The sequence below is a fragment of the Schistocerca gregaria genome, chromosome 1, assembly GCF_023897955.1.
Source record: "Schistocerca gregaria isolate iqSchGreg1 chromosome 1, iqSchGreg1.2, whole genome shotgun sequence".
NCBI classification, from domain to species: domain Eukaryota; kingdom Metazoa; phylum Arthropoda; class Insecta; order Orthoptera; family Acrididae; genus Schistocerca; species Schistocerca gregaria.
Window position 1 is genome coordinate 781,073,244 of NC_064920.1, and position 23,333 is coordinate 781,096,576.

The 23,333-nt window shown below is 44.0% G+C and overlaps 1 protein-coding gene across 1 annotated transcript in view; it reads left to right on the forward strand.

Moving 5' to 3' along the window:
- The first annotated feature begins 471 nt into the window (after nucleotides 1-471).
- The window catches only part of LOC126268728 (trypsin-1-like), a 103,175-nt gene continuing 80,313 nt past the window's right edge, over nucleotides 472-23,333 (forward strand). Inside the window, exon 1 of the mRNA XM_049973934.1 lies at nucleotides 472-835. Within this exon, the coding sequence (XP_049829891.1) occupies nucleotides 745-835 (91 nt within the window). The 5' untranslated portion in view covers nucleotides 472-744. The remainder of the gene's footprint in view (nucleotides 836-23,333) is intronic.

Here is a 23,333-nt window from a genome sequence, read left to right on the forward strand (position 1 = left end):
AAACATTTGATAGTGAGAAAGACCTTATTTCCTGTGTCAAGTGATGGTGTAAAAGTCAATCCCCAGAATTTTATCAAAGTGCATTTACGTCATGGAAAGAACGTTGGACCAGGTGCATCACAGCTGATGGAGGCTACATTGAGTAGGCTCAATGTATAGCTAAATGATCCAAGTATGTTGACAAAAAAATTCATTCTCCTCCTGAAAAAAAATAAAAAAATTAGAGACGACTGCGCCAAACTTTTTGAACGCCCTTTGTAGATGTGTTTTATTTGAGTGAGTATTCTCGACGTAAAAACCATTTCGTTCCGTGCATCTGGCTGTGGAGTATCGTTGGCGGCAGGGAAAGCCACCACTTGTCCAGTCTTCCTCGCGCCCTGCCGTTTCCCTGGTAGCCAGGAACCGTGCTTAAGCCTCCTCTCCCCTCCCCTCCTTCCCTCCGCCCCAAAGGCTCGTCAGTCATCACCCATTCTGACAGACTCTCGCGTTTATAGACGAGCGCTCCTGTACACGGCCTCAGCATCCGTTAAGCTTCACCTGCGCCACCAGGAACAAAACGTCTGCAGGCTCTGTGGTTGTACACAGGAAGCTGCAACATGTGGGCAACGGGAAGGTTGCGGCGTGAAAGACCGTGACGTGCGACAGCGGAAGGCATAAGAGACCGTCGCGACGAGCGATCACGCGAAGTCTGGCTGGGAGACGGGCGAGATCCGCGAGTCCCAGACCGAAGCCAGGAGAGCAGCCATGGAACTGACGGCGAAGGTGGCGACGCTGCTGCTGGTGCTTCTGGCCGCACAGGCGTCCACCCACGCTTCACCGAACCACCTCAGGAGAGGTACGTTACCTGATGCTGCCGGAACCCTCTGTGGGCAGTTACTGCCTCAGTAGCGTAATTTTCAAATTTTTACCTCACTGAACTCTTCATTTAAGAATTCGATACGTTAATTCCTTGGATTACGTAGCATCCAACCAACACTGAAAGCGCACAGCAAACTCGTGATAGACCTAAAACTTCCTGGCACATTGAAACTGTGTGCAGGACCGAGACTCGATCTCGGAATCTTTGCCTTTCACGGGTAACTGCTTTACTGTCTGAGTTACCCAAGCACGACTCACGCCCCGTCCTCACAGCTTTACTTCTGCCAGTATCTCGTCTAGTGCTAGTTCTGAAAGTCTCGCAGGAGAGCTTCTGTGAAGTTTTGGAAGGTAGGCGAAGGTCCTCAGTTCGAGTCTCGGTCCGGCACACAGTTTTAATCAGCCATGAAGTTTCATATCAGCGTACACTCCGCTGCAGAGTGAAAATCTCACTCGTGCCAGATAAACCTACTTTTCATAGTATTTCACGTTGAAATGAATATATTGACGACAAAAAAATATCAACACTAAGAGAAAATATGGAGTAATAAAATTTCGGGAAATTTAAGTGATTAACGTTATAAGCTCGCAGGTTAATGTAAAAGCGAGAAAAGCCATTGTACACCTACATCTACATGATTACTCTGCTATTCACAATTAAGTGCCTGGCAGAGGGGTCAATGAACCACCGTCAAGCTGTCTCTGTACCGTTCCACTCTCGGATGAATCGCTGGAAAGACGAACACTAAAATTTTTCTGTGCGAGGCATGATTTATTTTATCGTGATGGTCATTTACCCCTATGTAGGTGTGTACCAACAGAATGTTTTCGCAATCGGAGGAGAAAAGTGGTGATTGAAGTTTCATGAGAAGTTCCCTTCGCAACGAAAAACGCCTTTCTTTCATTGATTGCCACTCCAATTCACGTATCATGTCTGTGGCACTATCTCCCCTATTTCGCGATAATACAAAACGAGCCGCCATTCTCTGAACTTTTCCGATGTCATCCGTTAGTCCCACCTGACGCGGATCCGACACTACACAGCAGTACTCCAGAATAGGACGGACAAGCGTAGTGTAAGGAGTCTCTTCAGTAGACCTGTTGCACCTTGTAAGTGTTCTGTCAATGAATCGCAGTCTTTGGCTTGCTCTGCCTACAACATTATCTATGTGATCGTTCCAATTTAGGTTATTTGTAATTTTATTAGTATTTAGTTGAATTTACATGCTTCAAATGTGTGTGACTTATCGCGTAAACGAAATTTATCGGATTTTTTTCAGTACTCATGTGAATAACTTCACACTTTCCTTCATTCAGGGTCAATTGTCACTTTTCGCACCACATAGATATCGCATCTAAATCAGTTTGCAATTCGTTTTGGTCATCTGATGACTTTACAAGACGGTAAATGACAGCATCATCTGCAAATAATCTACGGCTACTCAGATTGTCTCCTATGTCGTTAATGTAGATCAGGAACATTAGAGGGCCTATGACACTTTCTTGGAGAACGCCGTATATTACTTCTGTTTTACTCTATGACTTTCCGTGTATTACCACGAACTGTGACCTTTCTGACAGGAAATCACGAATCCAGCCGCACAACTCAGGCGATATTCCACATGCACACAGTTTGGTTAGAAGACGCTTGTGAGGAACGGTGTCGCAAGTCTTCTGGAAATCTAAAAATATGCAATCAATTTGACATCTCCTGTCGATAGCACTCATTACCTCACGAGTATAAAGGATTAGTTGTGTTTTGCAAGAACTCGACTTTGTTCCAGACCCCAGAGTCCAACATCACAACCTTCTCTGGGTTGTTCTTGAGAAAGAATAGACTGTCATTCCTCCACAGGCCTTCATATACCTCACTGAAAGTATCACCAACAGAGATCACGGCGTCGTAAAGATAAATGGAGGACACAGCTCGTATTAATGGCTACTAATAGGTGTCCAGATACATTTTATTACATCATCATCATCAATTTTCTGCTATATTATATTGTAAGTGTGAAATACTCGTCGCAGGTTCGAATCCTGCCTCGGGCATGGATGTGTGTGATGTCCTTAGGTTAGTTAGGTTTAATTAGTTCTAAGTTCTAGGCGACTGATGACCACTGATGTTAAGTCGCATAGTGCTCAGAGCCATTTTTTGAAATACTGGTACGTTGAGAACCGTGTACCTGCCAGGATACTGAATGCAGTCATGTAAACGGGCTTGCATTGAGTCATACAGGTGCTGGATGTGAGTTTGTGGAATGGAGTTCCAAGCATGTTGCACTTGGTCGGTCAGTACAGGGACGGTTAGTGCCGGTTGTCATCCGATGATGCCCCATAGGTGCTCAACTGGAGCCAGATTTGGCGATCGGTCAGGCCAAGGCAACATGTCGATACTGTGGATCATGTTGCGCTACAACAGTGGTATGCGGCCGAGCGCTACCCCATTGGAAAACACTCTCTGGAATGCTTTTCGTGAATGGCACCACAACAGTCCGAATCATCAGTGTGGCGTACTGTTTTTTTTTTTTTTTTTTTTTTTAGCCAGGTCGCATGGGATAACCATGAGAATCCTCGTGCTGTTATGTGAAATCGCACACCAGGCCTTAACTCCAGGTGTAGGCCCGGTGTGTGTAGCACACAGACAGTACGGATGCAGGAGCTCACCTGGCCTGCTTCTAACCAACACACGGCCGTCACTGGCAGCTTTCATCAGAAAAGGCAACAGACCTCCACTCCACCCTCCAACGAGCTCTCGCTTGACAACAATCAAATCACAAACAGTGGTGGTTTAGGTTTCAGTTGAATCCACGCTGAAGGGCGCCGGCTCGGAGCTGTCCTTGAAGTAACCGATTTTTAAAAGTTTGTTGTGTCACTGCGCTGCTCAAATTGCAGCCGCAGGCGCAATACAATGGCCACATCCCTACAACGAAAACGGCGGTCTTCCCTCCCGATAGCGCCACGTAGCCGTCTGGAGCCCTGTCTTCTTGCAACTGTACATTCCCGTGACCACCGCTGCCAGTGAATCATGTACAGCGGCTACATTCCTGCCAAGACTTTCTGCAGAATCGCAGAAGCAACATCTAGCTTCTTACTACACGATCTCGTTCAATCTCAGTGACCTGTTAATAATGATGTCTTCGCCGACTTAAAGACATTCTTGACTAACATCAGCTCACTACTTTCAGTCTCAAAGGTAACTAACGTTCACGACCGTTACAGTGCGTCCTTAAAGCAAACCTGAGTTTCATCCTCACAGTGGTGCCACTAGCGTCACTTTTATGCGACTGGTGCGAAATTCGAATAGACGTCATTATTGAGATGTAGAAACACCTCCCAATCTCACACAGCTCCTTCTTGGTTTCGAGATTTTTCAGTGTACTGAACACTGATTTTCTTCCTAGTTCACATACTGCTTTCCTGTAACTCCTTTTTACTTTTGTTTTTATTTTTATTTTTAGGGTGCCACTTTTCGCACATACCTGAACAACCAATACTTAACTGACTTTTCTTTTCAAGCTGTATATACTCCATAACAGTACATGGTGAAGGGAACTTCAAACGATAGCAATGATTTTCTGAACTATTGCAGTCGTGTTTGCAATGAGGTAAAACGACCAAACGCCTTAATATTCGTCTTATCTATCTCATGTCATTCTCATTATCACTAAGTGTCATCTGCGACGATGGCAACTGAATTTTTGTACAGTCTCCTTGGAATATTATTTCTCTAAAATTAGCCAAAGGGGTTTCGTAAGGGCAAAGTTGCATTTACAACAGACACTGCCGTTTAAGTTATCTGAGCTTCACTGTCACACTTTCATATCACTGTTATAATTTCATGTTATTTATACGTAGCTGATACGCTTCTACCACAGCCTCTCTGAACCCGTTTGGTGTCTGTTTTCATGCCTACGCCGTATGGACAGTACAGGTTGGAGTAGTACTGTGGAATCGGGTGCACTAGCGTCATAATATAGAGTCCTTGTTAGGCAGAGAGCAGTCTCCCAGAATCCTCCTAAACTGTCTAATTCTTAAATGCGTCTAACCTAATACTTATTTCACGTGATCATCCCATCTCGTATCGCTTCCTTCTATGACTCCTAGGTATTTAAACTATACGAAAACCTCCAGACGTTAGTCACCTAGCTTATCATTGAGGAACGGCGTGGTTAAGTAAATCAACGTGTGAACTACACAGAGTTTGAACTTAACTGGCTTTGTAACATCTTAAACTTGCGTGCTAGCGATTATCACTTAAGGGTAAATATATCTCATAAAAACGACTTTAAATGTGGAGTAGGAAAAAGCAGTTTTCGGTATAGTCGTTTGACTACGCAAATTAGTTACAAGAAATGGCAGTTCGAGAGTACTGCTTTGCGCGGTACTGAATCCAAATGAGTATTAATACCACGATACTGCAAATATCACAAACTTGTAATTAGAAATGAAACAGTTCTTAAGGCTCGAAAACACAAATTTATGACAGTAAGTGATATTTCAAAAATATTACTGCTGCCGTTGCAGTCTGAGACAATTAATATACGTAACTCTATTTCAACATTCATTCATCCATCCATAGTCAAAAGCAAATATTTTGTAAATAATAGATTTTACAAGAATATTTGGAATCCCGAAGTTCTATGACGGTAAGAAGTGTTCTTGCGCTCTAGCAGGTTTTTCAGTCATCTATTAACGGTCGTTCGCGAGTGGTTTTGCATGAACTGGTTAATGAAGTAAACAGTTAGAAAGACGCCAATTAACAGCGCCAAGAGCTCCATGTAAACCTCAATATCAAAGGCGTATCACATGCAATTTCACTGTACTCGTGATGCCACGTTGATCAATGTTCAGTACAACGGTCACCCATCACCCTTCGGAACCGCGCTGTTGCTGCGGTCGCAGGTTCGATTCCTGCCTCGGGCATGGATGTGTGTGATGTCCTTAGGTTGCTTAGGTTTAAGTAGTTCTAAGTCTAGTGAAATAATTACCTCATATGTTAAATGCCATTGTGCTTAGAGCCATTTGAACCTATCACACCTGTTACCTGGCAGAAAATGACATCAAACATCCAAGGTATTCATGAGCAGCTAGTTAAGCACTTGTATCAACTTCAAATGACATGACGAACTTTTTTGTTATGGATGTATATTCAAACTCAGCACCTTTTCCTACGCTAACTAAGCAAACCTTTCGTCACTGTAGACAAGAAATCTTTCTGGCGATCTGCGACGACGTTGGCGTTAATTACTATACATGCCTTGCTGGCCAGAATTTTTATTATATAACGTCTTTTGACGTGTTTCGGTTTACTCCATCATCAGATCTGTGGCATGAGAATACAATGTAAGACAAAACTGAGAAATATACATTATAATAAATTAGATACAGATATACCTGTTGTCATAGTCATTATGATGCTGTCATTGACGCCGCCTAGTGGTAAAATTGTTTACTTCATTTTGCACTGCCTGAGCCAATTTGGGCACTGATGTTGAGTGCGATGAATAAAATTGACAAGACATTGTATACTGATGTCAAAGGTATGTTAGTTCCTTGTTTTATTGTGTTGTACATTTCTCAGTCTTGTCTTAAACTGCATTCTTATACCACAGATCTGACGATGTGATCATCAGAAATTCGTCATGTGAAATATTTTGGCCCCAAGACAAGTATATAACTATCAACGAACGAAGGCACGTAAAAAACTAAAATTATTAATATTGACCAGCGCACGTTCCAGGATTTTAAATGATACGATACACTGGATCAGCCTTAGAGCCCAGGACGCACCTTTCGTGGAGAACCTGAGGAGTTTGGGAATTTGGGTGACCAACGATAAATGCAATTGAATCGTTCAGAAAATTTGTCAGATACTGGCAAAGAGTAGATACGAAGTCGAATTCCCGTCCAGAAGCAACCTTTTCAGCATATCAGGATCAAATAAAATAAGAAATAGGTATCCAGTGACAATATGTGCCACCTGGTTCACCAAAGAAATTAAAACTAAAAGGGAGCTTGCATTCGATAGGGGTTCTACTTTCCGGGATTTCGACACCTGACATGGACCGACTTACACCGTCTCTGTTCGAGTTGGTAGCGAAGGGACTTCATGTTTATTCTGTTACTATCATCTGATATTATCATCCTTGCAGTCCTGATCCGATGCAGTACGTTCTTGCTGTGCAATCCAATTACGCTATTATGGAAAAAGTGTATTGATGGATTCAGAACAAATCCCTTTCTTTGTTATTAAGTAGTTTAGATAAAGCTCACTAGCGTCGCCGTGACCCATTATGCAAGGATAAATCAGCCATCAGATCTGTACCATCATCATTTCTGTAGGAGCCGGCCGGAGTGGCCGAGCGGTTCTAGGCGCTACAGTCTGGAACCGCGTGACCGCTACGGTCGCAGGTTAGAATCCTGCCTCGGGCATGGATGTGTGTGATGTCCTTAGGTTAGTTAGGTTTAAGTAGTTCTAAATTCTAGGGGACTTATGACCTCAGAAGTTAAGTCCAAAAGTGCTCAGAGCCATTCATCATTTCTGTAGGATCCAGACTGCCTTCAGGTAAGTTCCAAATTCCTACTACGTAACCGGAAACATGCACGCTGCCATTCTCAAAATATCCACCAAGTAGCATTCTGTAATTTCATCGTAATGCTCAGCAAAGATATACACTGGTAAACCAAAACATTATGACCATTGCCCACCGCAAAGTTGTATGCTACCTGGTGGCGATGACGTCACGTGAAGCGGTAAGAGAAGTATGTGAGCGGAGCAGTTACGGATGGTGAATCATTCTAGCGACGATGAATGGTGCAAACGCTGAAACCCACAGACTCAAGCGACTTTGACAAAAGCCAGATTCTTGTGACCCAGTGCACGGGAGCAACCATGTCGGAAACGGCGAAGCTGGTCGGCTGTTCGTGTGCTACTGTAGTGAGCATCTCTGGAAAGTGGTTGAGGGATACTGAAACCAGGATTAGGCGACAAAAAGTTGGACGTCCATATCTCGTCACAAAGCATAGGTATGAGAGGATTGCCCGCTCTCGAAAACAGGATATATGGCGATCTTTAGCAGATCTAACGACAGAGTACAGTGCTGGCACAGGCACGAGTGTTTTGGAGCACACCGTTCAGCGCACAGAGTTGAACACGGTGCTCCGCAGCAGAGGACCTCTACGTGTTCCGATGTTGGTCCAACAACATCGTCAGTTGTGATTACAATGGACACAGCATCAACGAGATTGGACCGCGAATGAATGGAATCGTGTCTCCTGGTCGAATGATTCTCTTTTTTGTTAAACCAGGTTGATGGTCGTGTCCAGAAAAGCCGTCATCCAGGCAAACGGGTGCTGAAAACATGCAGCAGGCCCATGTGATCAGTGTTATGTTATGGGGGACATCCATCTGAGCTTCCAAGAAACCTGCTATAGTAACCGAAGACACCATGATAACTGTGGAATATGTGAACTTCATTAGGGACAACCTGTTGCTTGATGTCTTCCTCATCAGCGATGGCATCTTTCAGCAGAACAACTGTCTGTCTCACAAGGCTAGAATCGCGATGCAATGGTTTGAGGACCATGACAGAGTATCACGTTGATTTCTTCGGCATCAAATGCGGCTTATCAAATTCCGATAAAAACTATCTGGGACGCTATCGGGCGCAAGCTCCACGCGCACAAGCCAACCGCCCGTAAATTACGGGAAGTTTGTGACCAGTCCGTAGGCATCTGGTGCCTCAAGTCTCTAGAAAACTATCAGGTACTTGTCGAATCCATGGAACGCATAAACAAGGCTGAAAAGCACTCCACAAGTAGACCAACACGCTTTTAAGTAGTGGGTCATAATGATGTAGCTTATCAGTGTAGCTTCAGAAAGCCCGTCAAAAAGAGAGAAAAAACAGTCCACAAGTCACAACAAATAAATCATGTCAGTTCCCATGGAAACAATGTGGTTTAATCTCATTTTAACAAGGCCCGCCAAACCCGTTTTTTATGAGCAGTATCTCCCACAACTATCTATTTTATCTATATCGTTTATTTTTATTAACAACACCAGCTTCTTTAAAGTCTCTAGATTTTCTGCTTTGAAAACCACAATTACTGATCACCTACTTCAAGTACGTGCCCTTGTAAAGTCATATGCAAATGGTTCAAATGGCTCTGAGCAGTATGGGACTTAACTGCTGAGGTCATCACTCTCCTAGAACTGAGAACTACTTAAACCTAACTAACCTAAGGACATCACACACGTCCATGCCCGAGGCATGAGGCGTGACCGCTACAGTCGCAGGTTCGAATCCTGCCTCGGGCGTGGATGTGTGTGATATCCTTAGGTTAGTTAGGTTTAAGTAGTTCTAAGTTCTAGGGGACTGATGACCTAGGAAGTTAAGTCCTATACTGCTCAGAGCCATTTGAACCATTTTACGATTTGATTCCACGAAGATTATTTCATTAAGAATCTACAACTAATCACATACACTCCTGGAAATTGAAATAAGAACACCGTGAATTCATTGTCCCAGGAAGGGGAAACTTTATTCACACATTCCTGGGGTCAGATACATCACATGATCACACTGACACAACCACAGGCACATAGACACAGGCAACAGAGCATGCACATGTCGGCACTAGTACAGTGTATATCCACCTTTCGCAGCAATGCAGGCTGCTATTCTCCCATGGAGACGATCGTAGAGATGCTGGATGTAGTCCTGTGGAACGGCTTGCCATGTCATTTCCACCTGGCGCCTCAGTTGGACCAGCGTTCGTGCTGGACGTGCAGACCGCGTGAGACGACGCTTCATCCAGTTCCAAACATGCTCAATGGGGGACAGATCCGGAGATCTTGCTGGCCAGGGTAGTTGACTTACACCTTCTAGAGCACGTTGGGTGGCACGGGATACATGCGGACGTGCATTGTCCTGTTGGAACAGCAAGTTCTCTTGCCGGTCTAGGAATGGTAGAACGATGGGTTCGATGACGGTTTGGATGTACCGTGCACTATTCAGTGTCCCCTCGACGATCACCAGAGGTGTACGGCCAGTGTAGAAGATCGCTCCCCACACCATGATGCCGTGTGTTGGCCCTGTGTGCCTCGGTCGTATGCAGTCCTGATTGTGGCGCTCACCTGCACGGCGCCAAACACGCATACGACTATCATTGGCACCAAGGCAGAAGCGACTCTCATCGCTGAAGACGACACGTCTCCATTCGTCCCTCCATTCACGCCTGTCGCGACACCACTGGAGGCGGGCTGCACGATGTTGGGGCGTGAGCGGAAGACAGCCTAACGGTGTGCGGGACCGTAGCCCAGCTCCATGGAGACGGTTGCGAATGGTCCTCGCCGATACCCCAGGAGCAACAGTGTCCCTAATTTGCTGGGAAGTGGCGGTGCGGTCCCCTACGGCACTGCGTAGGATCCTACGGTCTTAGCGTGCATCCGTGCGTCGCTGCGGTCCGGTCCCAGGTCGACGGGCACGTGCACCTCCCGCCGACCACTGGCAACAACATCGATGTACTGTGGAGACCTCACTCCCCACGTGTTGAGCAATTCGGCGGTACGTCCACCCGGCCTCCCGCATGCCCACTATACGCCCTCGCTCAAAGTCCGTCAACTGCACATACGGTTCACGTCCACGCTGTCGCGGCATGCTACCAGTGTTAAAGACTGCGATGGAGCTCCGTATGCCACGGCAAACTGGCTGACACTGACGGCGGCGGTGCACAAATGCTGCGCAGCTAGCGCCATTCGGCGGCCAACACCGCGGTTCCTGGTGTGTCCGCTGTGCCGTGCGTGTGATCATTGCTTGTACAGCCCTCTCGCAGTGTCCAGAGCAAGTATGGTGGGTCTGACACACCGGTATCAATGTGTTCTTTTTTCCATTTCCAGGAGTGTATTTTCCGTTTTAAATTACCTGTGTTATCAATCAGTATTGTGATAAGAATGAACTTCAGACAGCAATGTGGGAACGTGGTCACTTTGTGAAGCGGAAAATGCCTTAAGTCTTAGTTCCAATACCGCTGATGATGTAGACACTGTCCGTTTTTTGTCTATTCTCTTAGTGAGCTATACGTTTCCACATAGAAAATCAGTAAGCAAATAACTTTTCCATATCAAATATTCTCACAATTTCGACTTTCACCATCTGGAACTAAAGGTGAAAAATTTAAGAAATTTCAACGTCCCACCCTTCTTAAAACGTGCACTTTTCTGCTCATGCTATTTCTCCGTTGTTTTTTTTTTTTTTTTTGTGTCATTACACGATATGATTGATATATCTGTGATAAAGCTGAAAGCAAGGGGAAACTACAGCCGTAATTTTTCCCGAGGGCATGCAGCTTTACTGTATGGTTAAATTATGATGGCGTCCTCTTGGGTAAAATATTCCGGAGGTAAAAGAGTCCCCCATTCGGATCTCCCCGAGGATGTCGTTATCAGGAGAAAGAAAACTGTAATTCTACGGATCGGAGAGTGGAATGGCAGATCCCTTAATCGGGCAGGTAGGTTAGAAAATTTAAAAAGGGAAATGGATAGGTTAAAGTTAGATATAGTGGGAATTAGTGAAGTTCGGTGGCAGGAGGAACAAGACTTCTGGTCAGGTGACTACAGGGTTATAAACACAAAATCAAACAGGGGTAATGCAGGAGTACGTTTAATAATGAATAAAAAAAATAGGAGTGCGGGTAAGCTACCACAAACAGCATAGTAAACGCATTATTGTGGCCAAGATAGATACGAAGCCCACACCTACTACAGTAGTACAAGTTTATATGCCAACTAGCTCTGCAGATGAAGAAATTGAAGAAATGTATGATGAGATAAAAGAAATTATTCAGGTAGTGAATGGAGACGAAAATTTAATAGTCATGGGTGACTGGAATTCGACAGTAGGAAAAGGGAGAGATAGAATTATAGTAGGTGAATATGGATTGGGGCTAATAAATAAAAGAGGAAGCCGTCTCTTAGAATTTTGCACAGATCATAACTTAATCATAGCTAACACTTGGTTCAAGAATCATAAAAGAAGGTTGTATACATGGAAGAATCCTGGAGATACTAAAAGGTATAAGATAGATTATATAATGGTAAGACAGAGATTTAGGAAACAGGTTTTAAATTGTAGGACATTTCCAGGGGCAGATGTTGACTCTGACCACAATCTATTGGTTATGAACTGTAGATTAAAACTGAAGAAACTGCAAAAAGGTGGGGATTTAAGGAGATGGGACCTGGAAAAACTGACTAAACGAGAGGTTTACAGAGTTTCAGGTACAGCATAAGGGAACAATTGACAGGAATGGGGGAAAGAAATACAGTAGAGGACGAATGGGTAGCTCTGAGGAATGAAGTAGTGAAGGCAGCAGAGGATCAAGTAGGTAAAAAGACGAGGGCTAGTAGAAATCCTTGGGTAACAGAAGAAAGATTGAATTTAATTGATGAAAGGTAAAAATACAAAAGTGCAGTAAATGAAGCAGGCAAAAAGGAATACAAACGTCTCAAAAATGAGATCGACAGGAAGTGCAAAATGGCTAAGCAGGGATGGCTAGAGGACAAATGTAAGCGTGTAGAGGCTTATCTCACTAGGGGTAAGATAGATACTGCCTACAGAAAAATTAAAGAGACCTTTGGAGAAAAGAGAGCCACTTGTATGAATATCAAGAGCTCAGATGGCAACCCAGTTCTACGCAAAGAGGGGAAAGCAGAAAGGTAGAAGGAGTATATAGAGGGTCTATACAAGGGCGCTGTACTTGAGGACAATATTATGGAAATGGAAGAGGATGTAGATGAAGATGAAATGGGAGATACGATACTGCGAGAAGAGTTTGACAGAGCACTGAAAGATCTGAATCGAAAGAAGGCCCCCGGAGTAGACAACATTCCATTAGAACTACTGACGGCCTTGGGAGAGCCAGTCCTAACAAAACTCTACCATCTGGTGAGTAAGATGTTTGAAACAGGCGAAATACCACCACACTTCAAGAAGATAATAATAATTACAATCCCAAAGAAAGCAGGTGTTGACAGATGTGAAAATTACCGAGCAATCAGTTTAATAAGCCACAGCTGCAAAATACTAACACGAATTCTTTACAGACGATTGGAGAAACTAGTAGAAGCCGACCTCGGGGAAGATCAGTTTGGATTCCGTAGAAATATTGGAACACGTGAGGCAATACTGACCTTACGACGTATCTTAGAAGAAAGATTAAGGAAAGGTAAACTTACGCTTCTAGCATTTGTAGACTTAGAGAAAGCTTTTGACAATGTTGACTGGAATACTCTCTTTCAAATTCTAAAGGTGGCAGGGGTAACATACAGGGAGCAGAAGGCTATTTACAATTTGTACAGAAAGCAGATGGCTGTAATTAGAGTCGAGGGACATGAAAGGGAAGCAGTGGTTGGGAAGGGAGTGAGACAGTGTTGTAGTCTCTCCCCGATGTTATTCAATCTGTATATTGAGCAAGCAGTGAAGGAAACAAAAGAAAAGTTTGGAGTAGGTATTAAAATCCATGGAGAAGAAATAAAAACTTTGAGGTTCGCCGATGACATTGTAATTCTGTCAGAGACAGCAAAGGACTTGGAAGAGGAGTTGAACGGAATGGACGGTGTCTTGAAAGGAGGATATAAGATGAACATCAACAATAACAAAACAAGGATAATGGAATGTAGTCGAATTAAGTCTGGTGAAGCTGAGTGAATTAGATTAGTAAATGAGGCAGTTAAAGTAGTAAAGGAGTTTTGCTATTTGCGGAGCAAAATAACTGATGATGGTCGAAGTAGAGAGGATATAAAATGTAGACTGGCAATGGCAAGGAAAGCTTTTCTGAAGAAGAGAAATTTGTTAACATCGAGTATAGATTTAAGTGTCAGGAAGTCGTTTCTGAAAGTGTTTGTATGGAGTGTAGCCATGTATGGAAGTGAAACATGGACAATAAATAGTTTGGACAAGAAGAGAATAGAAGCTTTCGAAATGTGGTGCTACAGGAGAATGTTGAAGATTAGGTGGGTAGATCACATAACTAATGAGGAGGTATTGGATTGGGGAGAAGAGACGTTTGTGGCGCAACTTGACTAGAAGAAGGGATCAGTTGGTAGGACATGTCCTGAGGCATAAAGGAATCACAAATTTAGCATTGGAGGGCAGCGTGGATGGTAAAAATCGTATAGGGAGACCAAGAGATGAATACACTAAGCAGATTCAGAAGGATGTAGGTTGCAGTAAGTACTGGGAGATGAAGGAGCTTGCACAGGATAGATTAGCATGGAGAGCTGCATCAAACCAGTCTCATGACTGAAGACCACAACATCTGTGATATCTGTAAAATTGAATAATTTGGTAATTGGATTTCCTTTTGGTTCTATCCTCTCTGCCATATTTACATTGAAGCGCCAAAGGAACTAATAAAGGCATACATATTCAAATAAAGATATATTCAAACAGGCAGAATACGGCGCTGCAGTCGGCATCGCCTATATAAGACAACAAGTGTCTGGCGCAGTTGTTAGATCGGTTACTGCTGCTACAATGACAGGTTATCAAGATTTAAGTGAGTTTGAACGTGATGCTATAGTCGGCGCATGAGCGATGGGACACAGCATCTCCGAAGTAGCGACGAGGTGGCGATTTTCCGTACGACCATTTCACGAGTGTACTGTGAATACCAGGAATACGGTAAAACATAAAACTTCCGACATCGTTGCGTCTGAAAAAAGATCCTGCAAGAACGAGACCAACGTCGACTGAAGAGAATCGTTCAACGTGACAGAATTGCAACCCTTCCGCAAATTGCTGCAGATTTCAATGCTGGGCCATGAACAAGTGTCAGCTTACGATGCATTCAACGAAACGTCATCGACAGGGGTTTTCGGAGCCGAAGGCGCACTCGTGTACCCTTGATGGCTGCACGATACAAAGCTTTAGACACGCCTGAGCCCGTCAACACCAACATTGGACTGTTGATGACTGGAGACGTGTTGTCTGGTCGGACGAATCTCCTTTCAAATTTCAGTAATCCATGGATCCTGCATATCAACAGGGGACTGTTCAGGCTGGTGGAGGCTCTGTAATGGTGTGGGACGTGTGCACATTGAATGTTATGGGACCCCTGATACGTCTACATATGACTCTGACAGGTGACTCGTACGTAAACATCCTGTCTGATTACCTGCATCCATTCATGTCTATTGTGCATTCCGACGGATTTGGGCAATTCCAGAACGACAATACGACACCCCACACCTCCAGAATTGCTATAGGGTGGCTCCAGGAACATTTTTCTGAGTTTAAACACTTTCGCTAAACGTCAAACCCCCCAGACATGAACATTATTGAAGATATCTGGGATGCATTGCAACGTGCTGTTCAGAAGAGATCTCCAACTCTTCGTACTCTTACGGACGTGTGGACAGCGCTGCGGGATTCATGGCGTCAACTCCTTGCAACACTACTTCGGACATTAGTCGAGTCCATGCTACGTCGTGCTGCGGCACTTCTGCGTGCTCGCGGGGATCCTGCACCAGGTATAGCAGTCTCTTCGGTTCTTCAGTGAATATACTTCTGTGGTATCCCCGGTACGCTCCTAGAAATGAGACGGATTTTCTCGTAGATAGAGACAATTCGTAATATCTTACTGAAGCTTAATGTCTTACTGGGGCAGGATTGTATTTCGAATAATTTTTGTTTTATTAAAGTAGAACTTCTTCGAAAGGTTATCATGGTGAGATGTAACTTCCCACATCTGTTCATAACAGAATGTGTGTGGGATCAGCTCGGATGCTAATTCGTGCCGTAATCCAGAACATCGAAGACCATTTACAACAGTCGTGGCCCAGTTTGCCACTGGACAGGATGCAACAGCAGTACGACACCCTTCCCAATAGAATCAGTGCAGTCATCCGGGCCAGATTATAGTGCTACGTCATACTGATAAGTGGTGGCGTATTGCCAAATTCTTTGTAAATATGACTCGATTTTGTAACCATTACAATAGCATTTTATATCTTCTCAGTCCTTGAAATTTCGTTTCATTTCCTCCTCTCTTCTGTGTGCTTTACATCTTTTGTCAGTCAGCGTATTTATGTCGGAGGTGAAATATGTGTACAGCTGTTCCAGGTGCTACATTGCGGTCTGGATTGATGTTAAATTGGAATCTGATGCTTGTTTCACATACACTATAAGCTATGTTGACGGTTTCACTGTATAGTCATGAGTTCAATATGGTTGCATTCGATATTGTTGACATGTGCTACGGCATCCAGTGTCAGTAATTACCACAGGATAATTATCGGTAATTTGAAAATGGCTATAGAGCCGAAAACCCTACGGTTTCCAAAAGGAAAAAAGACAATCAAATGGTCTTCATTTCTCAGGAAAACAGTTAAAGGGAGATCTATCCACATAACAAACATTTCGTAATTGTTTTCGGCATACAAAAGTATGTCTGTCACAAAAAACAAACCAAGCGTGTATGAAAATACAAAATAGAAGGATCAAGGAAAAGAGCAGGAAGAAATGAGACGACGCTGCAGCATGTGCGTCTCCTGGCTCCAGTTTTCTTCATAATTCCATGTCATGTGTGCCAGTGATAGTGTGAATCATCTGTTTAAGCAATGCCTCTCACGGGAACTCGACGCGCTCTGAAGAAATTTCCTAGTAGACAAGTTCCTGCTGTGGGATTGGTGGCCTGTCCGAAGCAAAACAAGACGCAACACTATCGAGACACAGCATCATGTCCACCAACCAGATGATAAGTTTATAGCACTTGGGTCTTGACGTATGCCATGTGGATGTTCTGGTCCTATGCGTACATACGGGGACTGACAACAATGCGCTCCCTTCTGTCATAGGCTCCCAACCAAAGGGCGAATATTTTCCTTAAATGGTGGAGTTTGTTAACTTTGGCGTCCCTGAGAGGTGAGAGGGTAAAGTAAGTAGAGTCATTGCATCAGCCGTTGTGAAAAACTGCTGAGCTCCACATTCCATTGATTTCCGACCTCCGTGGAAGTCATCTGGCACACTAAAGGCTATTTTTCTTTTAATTTTTATTTTGCTTTAGATCTTTACCCACACAGACGCCGACAAAAATTTTGTAATCCTTGGAACTTAATTCCTGAGAGGTTTCATTATGTAGCATAAGACACACAAATGTGACACGTACAGTGATGAACCAAAACATTATGACAGCCTGCTTAACAGCTTGTTTATCGTCTTTGGAACGAAATACATCAGTGATTCTACGTATCTAGCATCTTAAAGTTTGTTGGTAAGTTTGAGGAGGTATGTGGCATTAGATGTCTACGCACAGGTCACATAATTCCCGAAAGTAACGGGCTGCCGATTTACGTACGCGGTGATGCCGCCCGAGAGTGACTCAGCTGGGCTCCATAGGATTTACATCGGGCGAATTGTTCGCCGGGATATCAACGTGAGTTCACTATACCGCTCCTCAAACCACTGCAGCACGTTTATAGCTCCGAGACAACGGACAGTTATCCTGCTAAAAATAACATCTCCGTCAGGGATGGCATCAAGCATGAAGGTTGTTCGCAGCTGTCAGCGTGTCATCGATTACCACTACAGTCCCACACAAGGGCAGGAGAATGCCTCCCATAGCATAATACTGCTCCCACCAGGCTGCGTCCGTGGAGCGCTGCACGTTTCGATCCACCGTTCACCACGATGACGCCGTTTGTGGAGACGACCTACGACCTAGAATAGCAAAAACGTGAATCATCCGAAGAGCCGACATGTTTCCATTGATCGACAGTCGAATCCCGATGGTCCCGTCCACACTGCAATCGTAATTGGCGATGTCGTTAGGTCAACATGTGAACACGTAGGGGTAGTCTGCTGCGGAATTCCATGTTCAACACTGTACAATGAATCTACATCAACACCTACATCCACACTCCGCAAGCCACCTGTAGGGGTGTGGCGGGGGGTACTTTGAGTACCTTTATCGGTTCTCCCTTCTATACCAGTCTGGTATTGTTCGTGGAAAGAAAGATTGTCGGTATGCTCTAATCTCTCTGATTTTATCCTCATGCTTTCTTCGCGAGCTACTCGTAGGAGGGAGCAATATACTGCTTGACTCCTCGGTAAAGGTATGTTCTCGAAACTTCAACAAAAGCCCGTACCGAGCTACTGAGCGTCTCTCCTGCAGAGTCTTCCACTGGAGTTCATCTGTCACCTCCGTAACGCTTTCGTGATTGCTAAATGATCCTGTAACGAAGCGCGCTGCTCCCACCTGATACGGATCCCACACTGGTGAGCAATATTCAAGCAGTAGGCGGACAAGTGTGCTGTAACCTACTTCCTTTGTTTTCAGATTGCATTTCCTTAGGATTCTTCCAATGAATCTCAGTCTGGCATCTGCTTTACCGACGATCAACTTTATATGATCATTCCATTTTAAATCACTCCTAATGCCTACTCCCAGATAATTTATGGAATTAACTGCTTGCAGTTGCTAACCTGCTATATTGAAGCTAAATGATGAAGGATCTTTCTTTCTATGTATTCGCAGCACATTACACTTGTCTACATTGAGATTAAATTGCCATTCCATGCACCATGCGTCAATTCGTTGCAGATCCTCCTGCATTTCAGTACAATTTTCCATGGTGCGCTCCCAAACACTTGTGCATGCAAATTGTGCTCTTTTGGCAGAGGTGCCACCTATCACCATCTATCTTACATCACAGAGCATACAAGACTCCGAACTTCACGTTCTGTAAAGAACCAGCTGGCCGCGGTGGCCGAGCGGTTCGAATCCTGCCTCGGGCACGGATGTGTGTGGTGTCCTTAGGTTAGTTAGGTTTAAGTAGTTCTAATTTCTAGGGGACTGATGACCTCCGCTGTTAAGTCCCATAATGCTCAGATCCAGTTGAACAATTTATTTTCTAGGTGCTTCTATCCGGAACTGCGCGACTGCTACGGTCGCAGGTTCGAATCCTGCCTCGGGCACGGATGTGTGTGGTGTCCTTAGGTTAGTTAGGTTTAAGTAGTTCTAAGTTCTAGGGTACTGATGACCTCAGATCTTAAGTCTCATACTGCTCAGAGCCATTCGAACCATTCTGTGAAGAATCGTGGACGTCCAACCTTTTAGTGCCTAACGGTAGTTTGACTGTCCTTCTACCTCTTTCCATAGATGCTCACGACAGTATCACGTGAACGTCCGACCAGCTTCGCCGTTTTCGAGGTACTCGTTCACGGGCTCTGCGTAGTAATAATCTACCCTCTGTCAAAGTCGCTTATCTCAATGGATTTCCCCATTTGCAGCCCAAATCTCCACTTGGGTGATCCCCCGTCAGTGTCTGCTGCGCTTACGTACTTTTGTTACCACGTCACGTGCCCGCAACGCCACAAGGCGGCATCCATCGTAGCAGTGGGCGTTGGTTCGTAGTGTATTATCCGCAGCTACACGTTTCGGGAATAACGTTCCCGTATGTGGCCCTCTGTGTTCAACACTTTATACAAATGCACTTAAAAAAGCACAAAATAATCAAGAAATAAAATAAAATAAAGAAATATGGACGTAAAGTCGCCAATGGTAACACTCTGTTTTGCTTCTTCACACTAAGGCACGTTCGCCAAAGTGCTCCCCTTTCTCTACTGGTAACGCCGAACGCATCTGCTTGTCACACCAGCTGCCTTCCCGTACACTGGTTACCTCTATAAACAAGTTCACGGCTTCAGCTGACTTCACTGAGCCACCAACCGTTCCACTGTGTTCTAGAAGTGTTACCGGAGACATCAAGAAAAATATTGTCAATGCAAGTTATCTTACAATTCGCAGTATACGTGCGTGGTTCCAATGGCACCATAATGCGTTTACCGTACTCATCTGGCAACTAAACTGCTCGAATTTAAACCCAATCGAGAATCTGTGTGTTAGCACCTCGATCGAGCTGTTCGCGTCGTGGGTCCTCAGCCGAAAAACGAAGTTCAGCTGGCCACCACACTGGACTCGGCGTGGCTTCACATCCCAGTCCGTACCTTTCAGAACCTCACTGACACTCTTCTTGCACTTGTGACTGGACAGTATACAATACACTCATAATTATTTCGGTTTATGTGTCGTGTGAGTAACATAAAAATTGAGAACAAAGAAAAGTTGATATGATGGGAGTCGACACTATGATCTTCGGATGACCGTCCTGTTAAGTTTCCGCTGCGCCAGCCGCCGCCTAGAGACTACGCATACATACGAGGTGCGTTTGAAAAGTCCGCGCAAAAATAAGAACTACTTACGTGTTTCAGGTAAACCTTTTTCATTTTTCGACATAGTCTCCTTTTAGCCTTATACACTTCGCCCAACGCTGTTCTAATTTGTTGATACCTTCTGAATAATAGGAATTGTCCAAGTCTGCAAAATAGCTATTATTTGCTGCAAAAACACCTCAAAGATTGAATAAAATCTTTGTCCCGCCAGCCATTTCTTCAAGCTGGGGAACAAATGGTAGTCCGAGGGAGTCAAGTCTGGAGAATAGGAGGGATGTGAAATGAGTTGGAATCCTATTTCCAATAATTTTGCGACCATAATTGCTGAGGTATGTGCTAGTGCATTGTTGTGATGGAAAAGGACTTTTTTGAGGTCCAATCGCCGGCGGTTTTCTTGCAGCTCGATTTTCAAACGGTCCAAAACGGTGAATAACATGCACCTGTAATAGTTTGCCCTTTTCCATATAGTTGATGAGGATTATCCCTTGCGCATCCCAAAAGACAGTCGCCATAACCCTTCTGGCCTAAGGAATGGTCTTCGCCATTTTTAGTGTACATTCTCCCTTGGTAACCCATTGTCTAAATTGCTGTTTGGTCTCAGGAGTATAGTAATGTATCCATGTTTCATCCACAGTGACGAAACGACTCTTAAAGTCCTGCGGATTCTTCCTAAACAGGTGCAAACCATCGTTGCAACACTTCACACGATTCCGTTTTTGGTCAAGCGTGAGCAATCGCGGAACTCATCTTGCGGATAGCTTTCTCATGTCCGAATATTTATGCAAAATATTATGTACCCGTTCATTCAAGATGCCCACAGCACTAGCAATCTTGCGCACCTTAAATCTTCTGTCTTCCACCACCATATCACGGATTTTATCAATGAATTCTGAAGTCGTAACCTCCACAGGGCGTCCAGAACGTTCAGCATCACTTGTGCCCGTATGGCCGCTCCGAAAATTTTGAAACCACTTATAAACTGTTCTAATCGAAGGTGCAGAGTCACCGTAATGTTTATCAAGCTTCTCTTTACTTTCATGAGGCGCTTTGCCTTTCATAAATTAATGTTTAATCACCACACGGAATCCTTTTTCGTCCATTTTTTGACAGTCAATCGACTTCCTTGATTCACACGAATGCCAAACACAAAGAAATAGACCAATATGGCTGAAACTTGGTGAGAGTTCTTTCCAAAGATGCTACTATCTAAACATGACCTCGATACGCCCCGATGGTGCCATCTCACGGACTTTTCAAACGCCGCTCGTACATGGCTCATGATGCGTCTGACCCACGCCAAAAATGCTACTTTTTTCTAAACACTTGGCGATCTGAAGCTCCCAATTCTGTCACTTTCATTCCTCGACAAGCCTTGCGTATACCATAAATTGGGAGAAAATCGGTGATGACGAGTAGGCACGGAAAAAGATTATGTGACCTCTGTACGCGACCTGATCTCTCTCATCATATTCTCAGGAGCGCTACGTGAGGTGTGCGATGGTGGCAGCATAATGCTTCCTCAGTCTTCTTCGAATAGAAGTTCTCAATTTACCCAAAAGCGTGCCGCGAGAACTACGCCATCTTTCATCCAAGGATGTCCTTTAAGCTGTTAAGCCTGATTCCAAACGCTGGAACAATATAGCAGAATTGGTTGCTCCCAGCATCTTGTATGGGATTTCTTTTCCAGCTGCACCTCATGTTTAGTGAACCGTTACAACAAAGATTTCCATTCGTATTCCTTAATACCGATTTCACGTGATCGTCGCATTTCGTATCACTTCTTAGTATTACTCCTAACTACTGTGAAAGATGAGAAGCCGTCTGGCTTCCCTCCTTTCATTTATATGCCAAATTCATCCGTCCCTTGTCACGACTGGCTATAAAATGACTTTTATCTTAATAATATGAATATTTATATATGTGTTTGGAGAGAGACAGATCGATTTTGACTGAGAATTTACCTTAAGTCGTAACTGGTATCTGAAATTTGGTTGCCGCCTTCTTAAATGATCAGCTTCTGTACCAGTTGGTGGCGTACTATAATTTGGAGGAAGTTATTGTTCTTTAAGATTTAAAGTACGACCCTGTTGGTTACTTGGCCGTATTGCGGATAGCTTTGAGACCAAGTTTTCGTAGCTTATCATACCTAAGGGGCCCCTGTTGTAAGTAAATAAGATCAAACAGCAATCTGCTTTTCGTGAGAAAAGAAGATTGCTTGGCACACAAACTTCCTTCAAACTACACGTTCTGCTACATCAAAATTGGTCAGTGGAGTTCAGCACCATACTATTGTACAAGAACATAATCCAATTACTGTAATTAAGAAATTATGAGAGGTTGTTATGTTTTGAATAAAAACTACAGAGAATGCATTTCTTTTCCTGTATTTTAGTGAACTTTGCACACTTACAATTCTGTCGATTGATAGACGGCGACGACAATTAAGTTCACCTCCTTTTCCAAAAACAAGATATTTCTATTCTTCACTTCCAGAAAATTTGTGTACATATATGTCTGGCAACTCTTGCACATGCTTTACTCAGTTTTATCATTAAAATATCAATTTTCATTAAATGTAACAATACGTTCTGAGCGACGGACCTTTTTTTTTTTTTTTTTTTTTTGAGTCCCTACTTAAAAGATTCACAACTACTATCGTTGCGGGGATTGCGCGCTAGAGTTTCTTGCTGTCCAACTGCGCTTCACTTGGTATTTACATACATTTCTGAGCTTCTCAGAATAAAATCAGGCACAAATTAGATTTTTTTAAAAAATGGCAGTGAGGCTCTCATAACATTACATGGCGACAGGCAGGACACTTCAATTTCGTCATTTAAAAGTCTCATGTCGTCATTTAATGCTGGGAAATGTACTTTATGAAACTGCAGTTCTTGTCGGTCGAGGCTTGTACCTCCATGCTAAGAATGCGTGAGAACCGCTCAGTTCGCATAAAACTCTGAAAGTGACAGGGGAGACCACACGGCATTCAGAGGCTTTCCTCCAGCTTACGCGTGTCAAGGAGCGACATGGCAGGACTCACGGAATTCCCCGGTCAATCAAGTTCAGACGGCTCTCGCGGTATTCGGTACGTTTAGGCTCTGTAGAAGGTTGAGGGCGGTTGTCTCAACTACTGGCTTCCACCTGATAATTAATGATGAGAAATCTCAAGTCTTGGAATGCCTGAGCCTACGCGGTGGGAGGGGAAGCCTCGCGGGGTTCCAGTGACGTTGTCAGGTTTCTGGAAAT